The sequence below is a fragment of the Pseudophryne corroboree genome, chromosome 9 (assembly GCF_028390025.1).
Source record: "Pseudophryne corroboree isolate aPseCor3 chromosome 9, aPseCor3.hap2, whole genome shotgun sequence".
Lineage (NCBI taxonomy): Eukaryota > Metazoa > Chordata > Amphibia > Anura > Myobatrachidae > Pseudophryne > Pseudophryne corroboree.
Genome location: NC_086452.1, coordinates 30,488,671 through 30,507,429, shown reverse-complemented (window position 1 = coordinate 30,507,429; position 18,759 = coordinate 30,488,671). Strand labels below are relative to the sequence as shown.

Below are 18,759 nucleotides of genomic sequence, written 5' to 3'. Positions count from 1 at the left end.
TAGGGGTGCAGTGAAAAAAATTCCGATATTCTAGGACGCCGTGATTCAAAAAAGTTTGGAAAGCACTGCCCTGGTGGATGAAGGAGAAATACACTTTCTGTAGTAATGAAAGATAAGATATATCTATACAAAACAGAAATGCATTAAACGTCTTCCAGTCACAGGGGCTATCTGATAAGACAGAGGATTTAAAACTCTCATATAAACCACTTTTCACACCACTAGCTTCCTTTATGTATAAAATTACCATAGTAAGATACAGGTAAGCCCACCTTGAGTATCTTGCAGTTGGGTAGCTCCGGCAGAAATGTGAGTTTGTTCTGTCTCAGGTATAACTGTTGTAGAGAATCCATACCAGCCAGCGAGGGCGGTATATCATCCAGCAAGTTCGACGTGCAGTCCAGCTGTCTGAGACCTGCGGCAATGAGTAAATAACCGTAATCGTGATTTATCATGACATAACCAGGCTTGTTTCTGGAAACACCCAACACAATTACTTAAAAAGAGGATTTTGGTAATTACCGATAAATCCATTTCTCTGAATCCTCTAGGGGACACTGGAGTTCCTTATACAGTAGGGGTGTGAAGCTTGCAACCGGAGGTGTGGCACAATCTTAAATTAGCATTGTCTGCACAGTCGGCTCCTCCCCCTTCACATCCCTCCTCCCTCAGTTTGGAAAATTTGACTGAGAGAATAGGACATGATACTATAGCACATGGCGAGGAACCGAACCGTACAACCTATCAAACAGCATCCAAGAAACTCTTAACAGAAAAAATAAGAATTTACTTACCGATAATTCTATTTCTCGTAGTCCGTAGTGGATGCTGGGGACTCCGTCAGGACCATGGGGTTTAGCGGCTCCGCAGGAGACAGGGCACAATAATAAAAGCTTTAGGATCAGGTGGTGTGCACTGGCTCCTCCCCCTATGACCCTCCTCCAAGCCTCAGTTAGGATACTGTGCCCGGACGAGCGTGCATAATAAGGAAGGATATTGAATCCCGGGTAAGACTCATACCAGCCACACCAATCACACCGTACAACCTGTGATCTGAACCCAGTTAACAGTATGATAACAACGAAGGAGCCTCTGAAAAGATGGCTCACAACAAGAATAACCCGATTTTTGTAACAATAACTATGTACAAGTATTGCAGACAATCCGCACTTGGGATGGGCGCCCAGCATCCACTACGGACTATGAGAAATAGAATTATCGGTAAGTAAATTCTTATTTTCTCTAACGTCCTAAGTGGATGCTGGGGACTCCGTCAGGACCATGGGGATTATACCAAAGCTCCCAAACGGGCGGGAGAGTGCGGATGACTCTGCAGCACCGAATGAGAGAACTCCAGGTCCTCCTCAGTCAGGGTGTGCCCCTGACCAAGTAGCAGCTCGGCAAAGTCGTAAAGCCGAGACCCCTCGGGCAGCCGCCCAAGATGAGCCCACTTCCTTGTGGAATGGGCTTTTACTGATTTTGGCTGTGGCAAGCCTGCCACAGAATGTGCAAGCTGAATTGTACTACAAATCCAGCGAGCAATCGTCTGCTTAGAAGCAGGAACACCCATCTTGTTGGGTGCATACAGGCTAAACAGCGAGTCAGATTTTCTGACTCCAGTCGTCCTGGAAACATATATTTTCAGGGCCCTGACAACGTCAAGTAACTTGGAGTCCTCCAAGTCCCTAGTAGCCGCAGGTAACACAATAGGTTGGTTCATGTGAAAAACAGAAAACACCTTAAGGAGAAATTGAGGACGAGTCCTCAATTCTGCCCTGTCAGAATGAAAAATTAAGTAAGGGCTTTTATATGATAAAGCCGCCCATTCTGACACACGCCTGGCTGAAGCCAGGGCTAATAGAATCTTCACCTTCCATGTGAAATATTTTAATTCCACAGTGGTGAGTGGATCAAACCAATGTGACTTTAGGAAACTCAAAACAACATTGAGATCCCAAGGTGCCACTGGGGGCACAAAAGGAGGCTGTATATGCAGTACCCCTTTTACAAACGTCTGAACTTCAGGCACTGAAGCCAGTTCTTTCTGGAAGAAATTCGACAGGGTCGAAATTTGAACCTTAATGGACCCTAATTTTAGGCCCATAGACAGTCCTGTTTTCAGGAAATGTAGGAAACGACCCAGTTGGAATTCCTCTGTAGGGACCTTCTTGGCCTCACACCACGCAACATATTTTCGCCAAATGCGGTGAACATGTTTTGCGGTTACATCCTTCCTGGCTTCGACCAGGGTAGGGATGACTTCATCTGGAATGCCCTTCCAGGATCCGGCGTTCAACTGCCATGCCGTCAAACGCAGCCGCGGTAAGTCTTGGAACAGACAAGGCCCCTGCTGGAGCAGGTCCTCTCTTAAAGGTAGAGGCCACGGTTCTTCCGTGAGCATCTCTTGAAGTTCCGGGTACCAAGTCCTTCTTGACCCATCCGGAACCACGAGTATCGTTCTTACTCATCTCCTTCCTATGATTCTCAGTACTTTTGGTATGAGATGCATAGGAGGGAACACATACCCTGACTGGTACACCCACAGTGTTACCAGAGCGTCCACCGCTATTGCCTGAGGGTCCCTTGACCTGGCGCAATATCTGTCTAGTTTTTTGTTCAGGCGGGACGCCATCATGTCCACCTTTGGTTTTTCCCAACGGTTTACAATCATGTGGAAGACTTCCCGCTGAAGTCCCCACTCTCCCGGGTGGAGGTTATGCCTGCTGAGGAAGTCTGCTTCCCAGTTTTCCACTCCCGGAATTAACACTGCTGAGAGTGTTATCACATGATTTTTCGCCCAGCGAAGAATCCTTGCAGTTTCTGCCATTTCCCTCCTGCTTCATGTGCCGCCCTGTCTGTTTACGTGGGCGACTGCCGTGATGTTGTCCCACTGGATCAATACCGGCTGACCTTGAAGCAGAGGTCTTGCTAAGCTTAGAGCCTTGTAAATTGCCCTTAGCTCCAGTATATTTATGTGGAGAGAAGTCTCCAGACTTGATCACACTCCCTGGAATTTTTTTCCTTGTGTGACTGCTCCCCAGCCACTCAGGCTGGCATCCGTGGTCACCAGGACCCAGTCCTGAATGTCGAATCTGCGGCCCTTTCATAGATGAGCACTCTGCAGCCACCGCAGAAGAAAACACCCTTGTCCTTGGAGACAGGGTTATCCGCTGATGCATCTTAAGATGCGATCCGGACCATTTTCCCAGCAGATTCCACTGAAAGGTTCTTGCGTGAAATCTACCGAATGGGATCGCTTTGTAAGAAACCACCATTTTTCACAGGACCCTTGTGCAATGATGCACTGATACTTTTCCTGGTTTTAGGAGGTTCCTGACTAGCTCGGATAACTCCCTGGCCTTCTTCTCCGGGAGAAAACATCCTTTTCTGGACTGTGTCCAGAATCATTCCTAGGAACATTAGACGTGTCGTCGGAAAAAGCTGCGATTTTGGAATATTTAGAATCCACTCGTGCTGTCGTAGAACTACTTGAGATAGTGCTACTCCGACCGCCAACTGTTCTCTGGACCTTGCCCTTATCAGGAAAGCGTCCATATTTCTTTTAGGAAGAATCATCATTTCGGCCATTACCATGGTAAAGACCCGGGGTGCCGTGGACAATCCAAACGGCAGCGTCTGAACTGATAGTGACAGTTCTGTACCACGAACCTGAGATACCCTTGGTGAGAAGGGCAAAATTTGGACATGTAGGTAAGCGTCCCTGATATCCAGTGACACCATATCGTCCTGGTTCGCTATCACTGCTCTGAGTGACTCCATCTTGATTTGAACCCTTGTATGTAATTGTTCAAATCTTTTAGATCTCACCGAGCCGTTTGGCTTCAGTACCACAATATAGTGTGGAATAATACCCCTTCCCTTGTTGTAGGAGGGGTACTTTGATTATCACCTGCTGGGAATACAGCCTGTGAATTTTTTCCCAATACTGCCTCCCTGTCGGAGGGAGACGTTGGTAAAGCAGACTTCAGGAACTTGTGAGGGGAAGACGTCTCGAATTTCCAATGTACACCTGGGATACTACGTGTAGGATCCAGGAGTCCACTTGCGAGTGAGCCCACTGCGTGCTGAAACTCTTGAGATGACCCCCCACCGCACCTGAGTCCGCTTGTATGGCCCCAGCGTCATGCTGCGGACTTGGCAGAAGCTGTGGAGGACTTCTGTTCCTGGGAATGGGCTGCCTGCTGCAGTCTTCTTCCCTTTCCTCTAACCCTGGGCAGATATGACTGGCCTTTTGCCCGCCTGCCTTTATGGGTACGAAAGGACTGAGACTGAAAAGACTGTGTCCTTTTCTGCTGAGATGTGACTTGGGGTAACAAAAGTGGATTTTCCAGCTGTTGCCATGGCCACCAGGACCGATGGACCGCCCCTTTATACGGCAATACTTCCATGTGCCGTCTGGAATCTGCATCACCTGACCACTGTCGTGTCTATAAACATCGTCTGGCAGATATGGACATCACATCTACTCTTGATGCCAGAATGCAAATATCCCTCTGCGCATCTCGCATATATAGAAATGCATCCTTAAAATGCTCTATAGTCAATAAAATATTGTTCCTGTCAAGGGTATCAATATTTTCAGTCAGGAAATCCGACCAAGCCCCCCCAGCGCTGCACATCCAGGCTGAGGCGATTGCTGGTCGTAGTATAACACCAGTATGTGTGTATATACTTTTTAGGATATTTTTCAGCTTCCTATCAGCTGACTCCTTGAGGGCGGCCGTATCTGGAGACGGTAACGCCACTTGTTTTTATAAGCGTGTGAGCGCCTTATCCACCCTAAGGTGTGTTTCCCAACTCGCCCTCACTTCTGGCGGGAAAGGGTATACCTCCAATAATTTTCTATCGGAGGAAACCCACGTATCATCACACACTTTAATTTATCTGATTCAGGAAAAACTACAAGTAGATTATTCCCACCCTACATAATACCCTTATTTGTGGTACTTGTAGTATCAGAAATATATAACACCTCCTTCATTGCCCTTAACATGTAACGTGTGGCCATAAAGGAAAATACGTTTGTTTCTTCACCGTCGACACTGAAGTCAGTGTCCGTGTCTGTGTCGACCAACTGAGGTAAATGGGCGTTTTTACAAGCCCCTGACGGTGTCTGAGACGCCTGGACAGGTACTAATTTATTTGCCGGCCGTCTCATGTCGTCAACCGACCTTGCATCGTGTTGACATTATCACGTAATTCCTAAATAAGCCATCCATTCCGGTGTCGACTCCCTAGAGAGTGACATCACCAATACAGGCAATTTGCTCCGCCTCCTCACCAACATCGTCCTCCTACATGTCGACACACACGTACCGACACACAGCACACACACAGGGAATGCTCTGATAGAGGACAGGACCCCACTAGCCCTTTGGGAGACAGAGGGAGAGTTTGCCAGCACACACCAAAAACGCTATAATTATACAGGGACAACCCCTTATACAAGTGTTTTCCCTTATAGCATTTTCACATATGTAATCATATCGCCAAATAAGTGCCCCCCCTCTCTGTTTTAACCCTGTTTCTGTAGTGCAGTGCAGGGGAGAGCCTGGGAGCCTTCCTCACAGCAGAGCTGAGCAGGAAAATGGCGCCGTGTGCTGAGGAGAATAGGCCCCGCCCCCTAAAACGGCGGGCTCTTCTCCCGGAGTTTGTGAGATCTGGCAGGGGTTAAATACATCCATATAGCCTCAAGGGCTATATGTGATGTATTTTAGCCATAAAAAAAGGTATAATACATTGCTGCCCAGGGCGCCCCCCCCAGCGCCCTGCACCCTCAGTGACCGCTGGTATGAAGTGTGCTGACAACAATGGCGCACAGCTGCAGTGCTGTGCGCTACCTTATGAAGACTGAAAGTCTTCTGCCGCCTGTTTCTGGACCTCTGGACCTCTTCAACTTCGGCATCTGCAAGGGGGGTCGGCGGCACGGCTCCGGGACGAACCCCAGGGTGAGACCTGTGTTCCGACTCCCTCTGGAGCTAATGGTGTCCAGTAGCCTAAGAAGCAAATCCATCCTGCACGCAGGTGAGTTTTCTTCTCTCCCCTAAGTCCCTCGTAGCAGTGAGCCTGTTGCCAGCAGGACTCACTGAAAATAAAAAACCTAACTTAAACTTTTATTCTAAGCAGCTCAGGAGAGCCACCTAGATTGCACCCTTCTCGGCCGGGCACAAAAATCTAACTGAGGCTTGGAGGAGGGTCATAGGGGGAGGAGCCAGTGCACACCACCTGATCCTAAAGCATTTATTATTGTGCCCTGTCTCCTGCGGAGCCGCTAAACCCCATGGTCCTGACGGAGTCCCCAGCATCCACTTAGGACGTTAGAGAAATGAACGCTGTTTGTACGAACTGTTTGAACCAAGAATTTTGAACACAGCAGGTGGACAGCACCGAGGCGGGCGTCCAGTGTCCCCTAGAGGATTCAGAGAAATGGATTTATCGGTAAGTACCAAAATCCTCTTTTCTCTTTCATCCACTAGGGGACACTGGAGTTCCTTATACAGTAGGGGACGTCCCCCAGTTATCCCCCAGGGAGGGAGTGCTGTCGGTGACCTGCAAAACTAAACGTCCGAACTTAAAAGTCTTCGGACGCGAAGTTGTCAAACTTATAAAATGTCGCGAACGTGTGGGCTGAAGACCACGTCGCCACTACGCAAAGGTGAGTAGTGGAAGCACCTCTGGCAGCCGCCCATGAGGCACCCACTGATCGGGTGGTATGAGCACCCGTCCGAACCGGAACCTGTTTTCTACAGGAAATATAAGCTTGCTGAATGGCAAGTCCAATCCATCTAGACAAAGACAGTTTAGATGCTGGCCAACCCTTCTTTGGCCCATCAGTAAGAACAAACAAAAGGTCCGACTTTCTGAAGGACAACATAACCTGTACGTATACCCGTAAAGCTCGGACCACAGCCAAAGACACGTCCCCATCTGCAAGACCCCGGAAAGAAGGGACCACAAGCGGCTGGTTTACGTGAAACCCCGAAACAACCTTAGGAAAGAAATCTGCGCTTGTACAGAGTTCTGCCCCATCCTCATGAAAAAATTTTTTAAAAAAAGGACTCTTACATGATAAGGCTCCCAACTCAGAAAAACCTTCTGGCCGAAGCCAAAGTAAGCAATAACGAGACCTTCTAAGAAAGATAGTTCAGGTCTGTTCTTGCCAACGGCTCAAAAGTTGGTGATATCAAAAAGTCCAACACCAAATTTAAGCCCCACTGCGCAGTGGGATGAAGAAAAAAGGGGTTTGTATCCTCAAAACCCCCTGTAAAAAAAGGTTTTAACATCTTGCAAGGATGCTAACCGCTGATGAAATAGGATGGAGAGAGAGACGAAATTTGAACCTTCAGAGAGCCGAGCCGGAGCCTTACAGCCAGACCGGCCTGAAGGAAATTCCCGACACCAGGCCATGTACGTCTTCCAACTCCTGTAGTAGGGCATGGCTGTGACCGGTTTTCTAGCGGCAATCCTCGTAGTAATGGCCGTTCTTGGTATCCCTCTGTTACTTAAGATCCGGGTTTCAATATCCATGTCGTTAAATGCAACCTGTTCAAGGCTGGGTGCAGGAACGGACCCTGAGACAGCCGGTCCTCTTTCTGAGGTAACCGCTAAGGATCTTCTACTAGAACCCCCGCAGGTCTGAGTACCAACTCCTGCGGGGCCACACCGGTGCGATCAGAATCGCTCACACTCGTTCTCGTTTCACCCTTTTCAGAAACCTGGGTATGAGTGGGAAAGCTGGCAAAATGTAAACCTTCCTGCCACACCCAGGAAGTGTTAATGCGTCTACTCCTGCTGTTGGATCTCTTGTCCTTGACACATATCTGGGCAGCTGATGGTCTTGCCGAGACGCCATTAGGCCCCCTTGAGGTAGACCCCATCTCCTCACTACCATGTCGAAAATCCGTGGACTTAGGCACCACTCTCCCGGATGCATGTCCTGGCGACTGATATAATCTGCTTCCCAGTTATCCACACCTGGAATGACCACTGCCGAGAGGATGATGGTTCGCCTTTCTGCCCACAAGATCATTGTGGCTACCTTTAACGCCATCCTGTTCTTCGTTCCTCCTCGACGGTCTATGTAAGCCGTCGTCATGACATTGTCCGACCGTATCTTCACATGGTGACCCATGACTAGGTCTTCGGCTAAGAGAAAGTACTTGTAACTGCACTCAGCTCGAAACGGTTTTTGGGTAGACTGCCGTCTCGTGACGTCCTCCAGTTCTGAAACTGACGGTCCTCTAGGACGGCACCCCAACTTCTGAGACTAAATTCCGTTATGAGGAACCTCTAATCCCAAATGCTGAAACTCTTGCCTACTGCGAGATTCCTATGTAACTACCCCCAAATTAGGGAAGTCTGGACCTGTGCGAAAGCCACATTCCGCGATACAGAAACCAGTGCAAACTTGCTCTCTGAGCAATGGGGTCCATCTACAATAGTCGGGAGTCTGTCGTACAGTAGAGCCTCCCACGAAGCCACCCGTTTCATGAGAAATTGTACACAGAGGTGTATGGAAACAGTCTGTGATTGTAGTACCTGAGCCACCAGTCTCTGAATGTTCTGGATCTTGCTCTCTGTGAGAGCTAGAAATTGAATCCTATGAGCTGGCATTAGGTTGGATTTCAGGAAATCCACACTCCACCCATGACGAGTGAGCAATGGATGAATCGTCTGAATATCTTTGATCAGCTGTACCCATACGAAACGAAAGTATTCTTGGTGAGGAGTCCAAATCAGGATACAACGGTATGTATCCTTTATGTCCACAGATACCATGAACTTCCCCTGTTCTAGACCTGCAATGACCGATTGGGTTGATTCCATCCTGAGACTGTAGGTCGTTAGAACTGGTTAAAAACCTTCAAACTGAGTAACAGTTTGACCATCTGGTATTTTGTAGCAAGTTCTGAATTGCCGTCAGTGAGGCCCTCGCTCTTGAGCGGAATGACAACATGGGCGTTGTAGAGATCTATCTTTAATCTAGGGAGACAAACCCCCATGGATCCAAATTTCTCTTTTCAAGTCTCGGACTCGGTCTCCGGAAACCTTTCCAACCTCTACCCCCCACTCGTGAGTTGTGACGAGACCTGAATACTAGCTACTTGGAAATTTCTCTGTTGTTCGAGACTCTTCCAGCCCGAGAGCGAGAACTAAAATTATCCGAAAAATTAACCAGTCGCCTCTACCGCCCATTGGTATAGATCTATGATACCCTGTAGGGAGAAGACCCGACTCTCATCCAAGTGTCTGAAGTTCTTTGGACCAAGGAAAAACGTTCCCCTCCCAGGGAAACGTCTTTCAAACTGGCAACTATAACATCCTATTCGAAACACGAACCCCCTAGGTCCGTTTGAGATGGTCTTGCACTTAGATGTTGGATTCCCATTGCAAATCCAACCAACCTAAGACCTTGTTTTTCAGTGGGACAATGATAAGTAAGAATGTCCCGTCGAAACTAGGCAGAGGTGAGCCTACCATCGTTATGGGATCCTATCTCCGTTTGTTGAATTCAAAATTCTGTTAGTCACAGAAACCCTTGAGCGAGCTGATCAGGATGCAAATCTCTTTAGAAGCCTGATAAATATATGTAGCTAACTCTCGGATATGCTCCTTCAGTTAACCTTGTATTTGGAAATTTTGGAAGCCTTTACTGGCCGCCTATTGGTACCTCAATCTTTACGCCTGGAACGGTTCGTCTTCCGTTACGAGAGCCACAACCTCTTCTCACTGTTACTCTAGGGTAGGAAGGGGGCTCCATTTCCGTTTTCGGCCATCTCGTTATACCCGTGCGGATGGAGTAATCCCAACTATGAAGTCCTCCATGGTTTCGGATGGGCTCGCAGCCCATACTCATTGTTGACATATATGTACGGTTATGTTTCTTAACTTTAACAGACCGTGGCTCCAGGGTTGTGTGCACATTCTAAACTGTTGCGCACCCCAGGGCTAGTAACTTAGTGCTCATCGCTTTGAGCAACCAAACTGAGCCTTGCGGTCCCATGTGTCTTAGATAAACCATATACATACCACTCCGCTGGACCTTCACCTATGAGAATAGGAGAAAAGCCATAGAAATATTGGGAGCTCTGAAGAGTATTTTCAATTCTTCTATTAAAAAATAAATACATTAATAATTAATATAAATACTCATTGAACCATCACCCCCAAAACCCCCACTGTTGATGCAGGTAGAGTTGAATAGGGTGATAATATCTGATGCTCCCTTCTCCGTTGGACCTGTCAGCAGCGTCCGTTGGAGGCATTATGTATGTATAACTATATAAATAGATGGACGTCAAAAAAGGCAACTGGAGTTACCGTGTTGGAAATAGGTCTTAGCAACCTTGGTCTGTGCATTTGATGTTGAAAACGCACCCACACAGAATACATTGCAGTGCCTTTTTATCATAGGCAACGGAATACCGTAGCGGAGGATGGGAACAAATTTACACTGGATTGACTTGGCTGGATTCATTGAGAGAGAAAGGAAAGAAAAATAAATAAATTATATATATTGCTTTTTCTTTTTTTTTTTTCAAACAGCTCTGTTGCATCCCCCGTACACTCAACTGTGGTTCAGTTCTGAGGTTGGGGTTGATATCCAGTTGTTCCCTTCATTTTCACAGGATCTTTGCCTTAGACATCCATTGAAAATTATTTAGTATAATATAGTCTGTTTTAAAATCACATGGAAAATCCTCTGCATCAGAGTCCTAACCTACAAACCACCAGCAGAGGGAGCAATTTCTCTATTCTAAAATACCTTTCCCCCTGATTTGACTGGCCAGGAAACCTGACTACACTGATGGGGGCGTATACCTTTCCTTTCAGCATCTTGGCGCCCTTAAGGTATTAAAATATGTCCGCCACTGAAAAGTTATGTACACCTCGAACTATGTACTGGCTGCTGTTAGTGCCCTGCTCCACAGCAGCTACGTTCCTGACGCGTCTCCCACCCGCCCCGCCTAACTTGCACTGATCGCATGCATATGGGGAGGAGGGGGCGTGGGTTGCAGACACCTCAGTCCCTGAGCATGTCCTCCAACCATCAACTCTGCTGCTCAAAAAGGGAGTCCTGGAATAGTCTGAGATCCCTCTCCCATGTGACAGAGCGCACCGTTCACTGTGCGCTCTCGATCCCGCTGGCTGCCCCCACACGCGGCCGTAGGAATCCCCCCAGCAGCGCGGCACTACACTGTCCACCGTTTGGCGCGCTCTGGGACCGCTCTTCTCCAGGTCCCGTAGCGGCGCCAGCTGACAGGGGATACCGGTCTGTGACTGCTGTTCAGCGCGCGCCGGGACTGCTCTTCTCCAGTCCCGTAGCGGCGCCTGCTAACAGGGGACATCAGCCCGCCTCCACACTGTGTGCCCGCTGGCCGGCGCGACGCTGTGGGGAGCTGAGATCAAATATAGTAGTCTCAATGCTGGGAAAGCCTAACAAAGCCCCATAGGAAAAATAATTAAACAAACCTAACTAGCTCCCTTGTGATTTTAAATACAACCAGTACTCACGGTTGGCGCTTTTTAGAGAGATGCAGACCCCTTTAGCTGGAATCTTTGTCTCTCCATGCTAAACTTTGTCCCCCTTTTATTAGGGGGACGCAGCCTTTTTCTCTGGTAAAGCCTGCACCCCCTTTCATTGAGGTGGGATCGGGCATTTACTGTTTTGTCTTTTAAAACCTGCACCCTCCCTTTAGTGAGGAGGGATTGGGCAAGTATAAATGAAAATAATGAAATAATTAAATAAAATAAGAATTTACTCACCGGTAATTCTGTTTCTCGTAGTCCGTAGTGGATGCTGGGAACTCCGTAAGGACCATGGGGAATAGCGGGCTCCGAAGGAGGCTGGGCACTCTAGAAAGATCTTAGACTACCTGGTGTGCACTGGCTCCTCCCACTATGACCCTCCTCCAAGCCTCAGTTAGGTACTGTGCCCGGACGAGCGTACACAATAAGGAAGGATTTTGAATCCCGGGTAAGACTCATACCAGCCACACCAATCACACCGTACAACTCGTGATATGAAACACAGTTAACAGTATGAAACAATAGAGCCTCTCAACAGATGGCTCAACAATAACCCGATTTAGTTAACAATAACTATGTACAAGTATTGCAGATAAACCGCACTTGGGATGGGCGCCCAGCATCCACTACGGACTACGAGAAACAGAATTACCGGTGAGTAAATTCTTATTTTCTCTAACGTCCTAGTGGATGCTGGGAACTCCGTAAGGACCATGGGGATTATACCAAAGCTCCCAAACGGGCGGGAGAGTGCGGATGACTCTGCAGCACTGAATGAGAGAACTCCAGGTCCTCCTCAGCCAGGGTATCAAATTTGTAGAATTTTGCAAACGTGTTTGCCCCTGACCAAGTAGCTGCTCGGCAAAGTTGTAAAGCCGAGACCTCTCGGGCAGCCGCCCAAGATGAGCCCACCTTCCTTGTGGAATGGGCATTGACAGATTTTGGCTGTGGCAGGCCTGCCACAGTATGTGCAAGCTGAATTGTACTACAAATCCAACGAGCAATAGTCTGCTTAGAAGCAGGAGCACCCAGCTTGTTAGGTGCATATAGGATAAACAGCGAGTCAGATTTTCTGACTCTAGCCGTTCTGGAAACATATATTTTCAGTGCCCTGACAACGTCTAGCAACTTGGAGTCCTCCAAGTCCCTAGTAGCCTAGGCACCACAATAGGCTGGTTCAGGTGAAACGCTGACACCACCTTTGGGAGAAACTGGGGACGAGTCCTCAATTCTGCCCTATCCATATGGAAAATCAAATAAGGGCTTTTACAAGACAAAGCCGCCAACTTTGATACTCGCCTGGCAGAAGCCAAGGCCAATAACATAACCACCTTGCACGTGAGATATTTCAGATCCACGGTTTTTAGTGGTTCAAACCAATGTGATTTTAAGAAACTCAACACCACGTTGAGATCCCAAGGTGCCACAGGAGGCACAAACGGGGGCTGACTCTGCAGCACTCCTTTTATAAATGTCTGAACTTCAGGTACTGAAGCTAGTTCTTTTTGAAAGAAAAATCGACAGAGCCGAGATCTGTACCTTAATGGAACCCAATTTAAGGCCCATAGTCACTCCTGCTTGCAGGAAATGCAGAAATCGACCTAGTTGAAATTCCTCTGTTGGGGCCCTTTCGGCCTCACACCATGCAACATATTTTCGCCATATGCGGTGATAATGAGTTGCTGTAACCTCTTTCCTGGCTTTAGTAAGCGTAGGAATGACTTCCTCCGGAATGCCCTTTTCCTTCAGGATCCGGCGTTCAACCGCCATGCCGACAAACGCAGCCGCGGTAAGTCTTGGAACAGACAGGGCCCCCGCTGCCGCAGGTCCTGTCTGAGTGGCAGAGGCCATGGGTCCTCTGATATAAATTCTTGAAGTTCTGGGTACCAAGCTCTTCTTGGCCCTCCACGAGTATCGTTCTTACTCCTCGCCTTCTTATTATTCTCAGTACCTTTGGTATGAGAGGCAGAGGGGAGAACACATAAACCGACTGGTACACCCACGGTGTTACCAGAGCGTCCATAGCTATCGCCTGAGGGTCCCTTGACCCGGTGCAATATCTTTTATAGCTTTTTGTTGAGGCGGGACGCCATCATGTCCACCTGTGGCCTTTCCCAATGGTGTACAATCCTATTGGAAGACTTCTGGAGGAAGTCCCCATTCTCCCGGGTGGAGGTCGTGTCTGTTGAGAAGATCTTCTTCCCAGTTGTCCACTCCGGGAATGAACACTGCTGACAGTGCTAACACATGATTTTCCGCCTATCGGAGAATCCTTGTGGCTTCTGCCATCGCCATCCTGCTTCTTGTGCCGCCCTGTCGGTTTACATGGGCGACTGCCGTGATGTTGTCTGATTGGATCAGTACCGGCTGGTTTTGAAGCAGAGGCCTTGCCGGCCTCAGGGCATTGTAAATGGCCCTCAGGTCCAGAATATTTATGTGTAGGGAAATAACCTGACTTGACCAAAGTCCCTGGAAATTTCTTCCCTGTGTGACTGCCTCCCAGCCTCAAAGGCTGGAATCCCTGGTCACTAGGACCTAGTCCTGTATGCCGAACCTGCGGCCCTCTTGAAGATGGGCACTCTGCAGCCACCACAGTAGAGATACCCTGGTCCTTGGAGACAGGGTTATCAGCCTATGCATCGGAAGATGCGATCCGGACCACTTGTCCAACAGGTCCCTCTGAAAAGTTCTTGTATGGAACCTGCCTAATGGGATTGCTTCGTAGAAAGCTACCATTTTTCCCAGGACTCGCGTGCAATGATGCACCGCTACCTATTTTGGCTTCAGGAGGTCTCCGACTAGAGATGACAACTCCTTGGCTTTCTCCTCCGGGAGAAACACTATTTCTGGTTTATGTCCAGAACCATCCCCAGGAACAGTAGACGTGTCATAGGAACCAGCTGTGACTTTGGACTGTTTAGAATCCAACCATGCTGTTGTAGCACTTTCCAAAATAGTGCTACCCCGACTACCAACTGCTCCTTGGACCTCGCCCTTATAACGAGATTGTCCAAGTACGGGATGATTACAACTCCCTTTTTTTGAAGGAGTATCAACATTTCGGCCATTACCTTGATAAAACACCCTCGGTGCCATGTACAGTCCAAACGGCAGTGTCTGGACTTGGTAATGGTAATCGTGTACCACAAATCTGAGGTACTCCTGGCGAGGATGGTAAATGGGGACATGCAGGTAAGCATCCTTGATGTCCCAGGATACCATGTAATCCCCCTCGTCCAGGCTTGGAATAACCGCCCTGAGCGATTCCATCTTGAACTTGAATTTTTGTGTTCAAGGATTTTAAATATAAAATGGGTCACACCGAACCATGCGGTTTCGGTACCCCAACCCGTGTGGAATAGTAACCCCGTCCTTGTTGAAGTAGGGGCACCTTGAGTATTACCTGCTGGGAATACCGCTTATTAATTGCCTTTAGCACAGCCTCCCTGCCTGAGGGAGTTGTCAGCAAGGCATATTTTAGGAAACGGCTGGGGGGAGACATCTCGAATTCCAGCTTGTACCCCTGAAATACTACTTGAAAGAAACAGGGATCCACCTGTGAGCGAGCCCACTAATTGCTGAAATTTTTGAGACGGCCCCCCACCGTACCTGGCTACACCTGTGGAGCACCCGCGTCATGGTGTGGCCTCACAGGAGGCGGGGGAAGAATCTTGAGTCTGGGAACAGGCTGACTGGTGCAGCTTTTTTCCCTCTACCCTTGTCTCTGTACAGAAAGGAAGCGCCATTTGTGCTTTTCTGAAGCCGAAAGGACTGTACCTTTGTCTGTGAGGAAACCTGAGGTAAAATTATTTCTTCCCAGCAGTTGCTGTGGATACGAGGTCCCAGAGACCATCCCCAAATAATTCCTCACCCTTATAAGGCTCTCTATGCGCTTTTTAAGTCAGCATCACCTGTCCAGTGACAGGTCTCTAATACCCTCCTGACAGAATGGACATTACATTTATTTTGGATGCCAGCCGGCAAAATATCCCTCTGTGCATCCCCCATATATAAGACGACGTTTTTAATATGTTTTTATGTTTGCCAACTAGTATCCCTGTTTGACAGGGTCACCGACCACGCTGCAGCAGCATTATCTGCAGGTCTCAGTCTAGTACCTGAGTGTGTAAATACAGACTTCAGGATAGCCTCCTGTTTTTTATCAACAGGTACCTATTAAAGTGGCCGTATCCTAAGACGGCAGTGCCACCTTTTTTGACAAACGTGTGAGCGCCTTATCCACCCTAGGGGATATCTCCCAGCGTAACTTATCCACCTGGCGGGAAAGGGTACGCCATCAGTAACTTTTTATAAATTACCAGTTTCTTAACGGGGGAACCCACGCTTTCACACACTTCATTTATTCATCTGATGGGGGAACAAAACACTGCCTGTTTTTTCTCCCCAAACCTAAAACCCATTTTTAGAGGTGCTTGGGTTAAAGTCAGAAATGTATAACACATTTTTTATTGCCGGGATCACGTCACGGATGTTCCTAGTGGATTGTGTATATGTCTCCACCTTGTCGACACTGGAGTCAGACTCTGTGTCGACATCTGTGTCTGCCATCTGAGAGAGCGGGCATTTTTGAGCCCCTGATGGCCTTTGAGACGCCTGGGCAGGCGCGGGCTGCGAAGCCGGCTGTCCCACAGCTGTTACGTCATCCACCCTTTTATGTAAGGAGTTGACACTGTCGGTTAATACCTTTCACCTATCCATCCACTCTGGTGTCGGCCCTACAGGGGGCGACATCACATATATCGGCCTCTGTTCTGTCACCATATAAGCCTCCTCATTCAACATGTCGACACAGCCGTACCGACACACCGCAGACACACAGGGACTGCTCTAAACGAGGACAGGACCCACAAAAGCCCTTTGGGGGGACAGAGTGAGAGTATGCCAGCACACACCAGAGCGCTATATACTGCAGGGACTAACTGAGTTATGTCCCCTATAGCTTTATATATATATAATGTATACTACGCCTAAATTTAGTGCCCCCCCTCTCTTTTTTTAACCCTTGTAGACTGCAGGGGAGAGCCAGGGAGCTTCCCTCCAACGGAGCTGTGAGGGAAAATGGCGCCAGTGTGCTGAGGAGATAGGCTCCGCCCCTTTTTCGCGGCCTATTCTCCCGTTTTTTTATGGACTTCTGGCAGGGGTATTTACCTCATATATAGCCCCTGGGGCTATATATTGAGGTATTTTTGCCAGTCAAGGTGTTTTTATTGCTGCCTCAGGGCGCCCCCCCCCAGCGCCCTGCACCCTCAGTGACCGAAGTATGAAGTGTGTGAGAGGAGCAATGGCGCACAGCTGCAGTGCTGTGCGCTACCTTGGTGAAGACTGAGTCTTCATGCCGCCGATTTTCCGGACCATCTTCTTGCTTCTGGCTCTGTAAGGGGGACGGCGGCGCGGCTCCGGGACCGAACATCAAGGCTGGGCCTGCGGTCGATCCCTCTGGAGCTAATGGTGTCCAGTAGCCTAAGAAGCCCAATCCGGCTGCAAGCAGGCGAGTTCGCTTCTTCTCCCCTTAGTCCCTCGCTGCAGTGAGCCTGTTGCCAGCAGGTCTCACTGAAAATAACAAATTCTAAGTCTATAACTTTCTAAGAGCTCAGGAGAGCCCCTAGTGTGCATCCAACCTCGGCCGGGCACGAAATCTAACTGAGGCTTGGAGGAGGGTCATAGTGGGAGGAGCCAGTGCACACCAGGTAGTCTAAGATCTTTCTAGAGTGCCCAGCCTCCTTCGGAGCCCGCTATTCCCCATGGTCCTTACGGAGTTCCCAGCATCCACTAGGACGTTAGAGAAATAAATAAACAAAATCTTCAAGGAGCAAGAGCTCCCCTCTGTGCCTTGTACCTCCTTGGCACAATTTTCCAAACTGAGGGAGGAGGGATGTGAAGGGGGAGGAGCTGACTGTGCAGACAATGCTAATTTAAGATTGTGCCACACCTCCGGTTGCAAGCTTCACACCCCTACTGTATAAGGAACTCCAGTGTCCCCTAGTGGATGAAAGAGAAATAATGCTATCCATGCATTTATTTTTCTAAATGGGAATGTATTCAACGTCTATAGTATAATTACCCCAGAATATCTAACTGTCCATAATCTCTTTTGTAACTCTGAACATGTTTGTTGATGTAGTTAATATTCTTGCTGCACAATCCAGACCTGCAAATTATACAGCATTATATTTATAAGGGTTTCATTTCCCTTTATTTCTGTAGAATTGTTCAGCTACTCTGCACAAAGAACTGCATTTATCTGCAAAGCGCTGTTAGAGGCTGAGGGGGTCATTCCGAGTTGATCGCTAGCTGCCTTTGTTCGCAGCGATCAGGCTAAAAATCGGCATTTCTGTGCATGCGTATGCACCGCAATGCACACACGCGATGTACGGGTACAAAGCCATTTGTTGTTTTGCACAGGTTCTAGCGAAGTTTTCAGTCGCACTGACGGCCGCAAGAAGATTGACAGGAAGTGGGCGTTTCTGGGTGTCAACTGACCGTTTTCAGGGAGTGTTTGCAAAAACGCAGGCGTGTCTGAAAAAACGCAGGCGTGGCTGGGCGGGTGTATGACGTCAAATCCGGACACGAATAGGCTGAAGTGATCGCAAGCGCTGAGTAGGTTCAGAGCTACTCTGAAACTGCACAAACTGTTTTTTGCAGAGCTCGGATGCACATGCGTTCGCACTTCTGCTAAGCTAAAATACACTCCCCAGTGGGCGGCGGCATAGCGTTTACACGGCTGCTAAAACTAGCTAGCAAGCAATCAACCCGGAATGACCACCTAAATGAGCATGGAAATTGGTGAATTACCGGCTTGCAATGCTGCAGGATATACATAGTTAGATTTTCCTTTAACCTACACTTAAGTGACCTGTGGCTCTATAGCTGTTAATGGTCATTGTGTATTTGTCAGGCATGGGAGAATTGCTGTGGAACTACAAATTCCAGCATGCCATTCTGGTCTCTGGGGGCTTAGCTGGAAGGCCTTAAGTTACCCGCCTGCACTGTAAGGAATCAGTAGCGCCTCTTACTCTTCATGTTGCTGATCTCCGCGGGAAGCGCCTTCAGTTTATTGCTGGATAAGTTGAGCTGGACAAGGCAAGTAAGACGGCCAAGGCAGCTTGAAACGTTCCGTAGACTATTATTTGAAAGATCCTGTAATTTGAAATAGTTTGAGTTAATTCACCTGATAACACAGAAGTAATA

The 18,759-nt window shown here is 48.3% G+C and overlaps 1 protein-coding gene across 2 annotated transcripts in view; it reads right to left on the bottom strand.

Annotated features, from left to right (window-relative positions):
• The window catches only part of LRRC40 (leucine rich repeat containing 40), a 146,126-nt gene that overhangs the window by 95,668 nt on the left and 31,699 nt on the right, over positions 1-18,759 (bottom strand). For both annotated transcript variants that reach the window (XM_063939104.1, XM_063939103.1), the window contains exons 5-6: positions 18,585-18,708; positions 273-415 (exon numbers count right to left, since the gene is read on the bottom strand). In XM_063939104.1, coding sequence (XP_063795174.1) covers positions 273-415; positions 18,585-18,708 — 267 coding nt within the window. The remainder of the gene's footprint in view (positions 1-272; positions 416-18,584; positions 18,709-18,759) is intronic.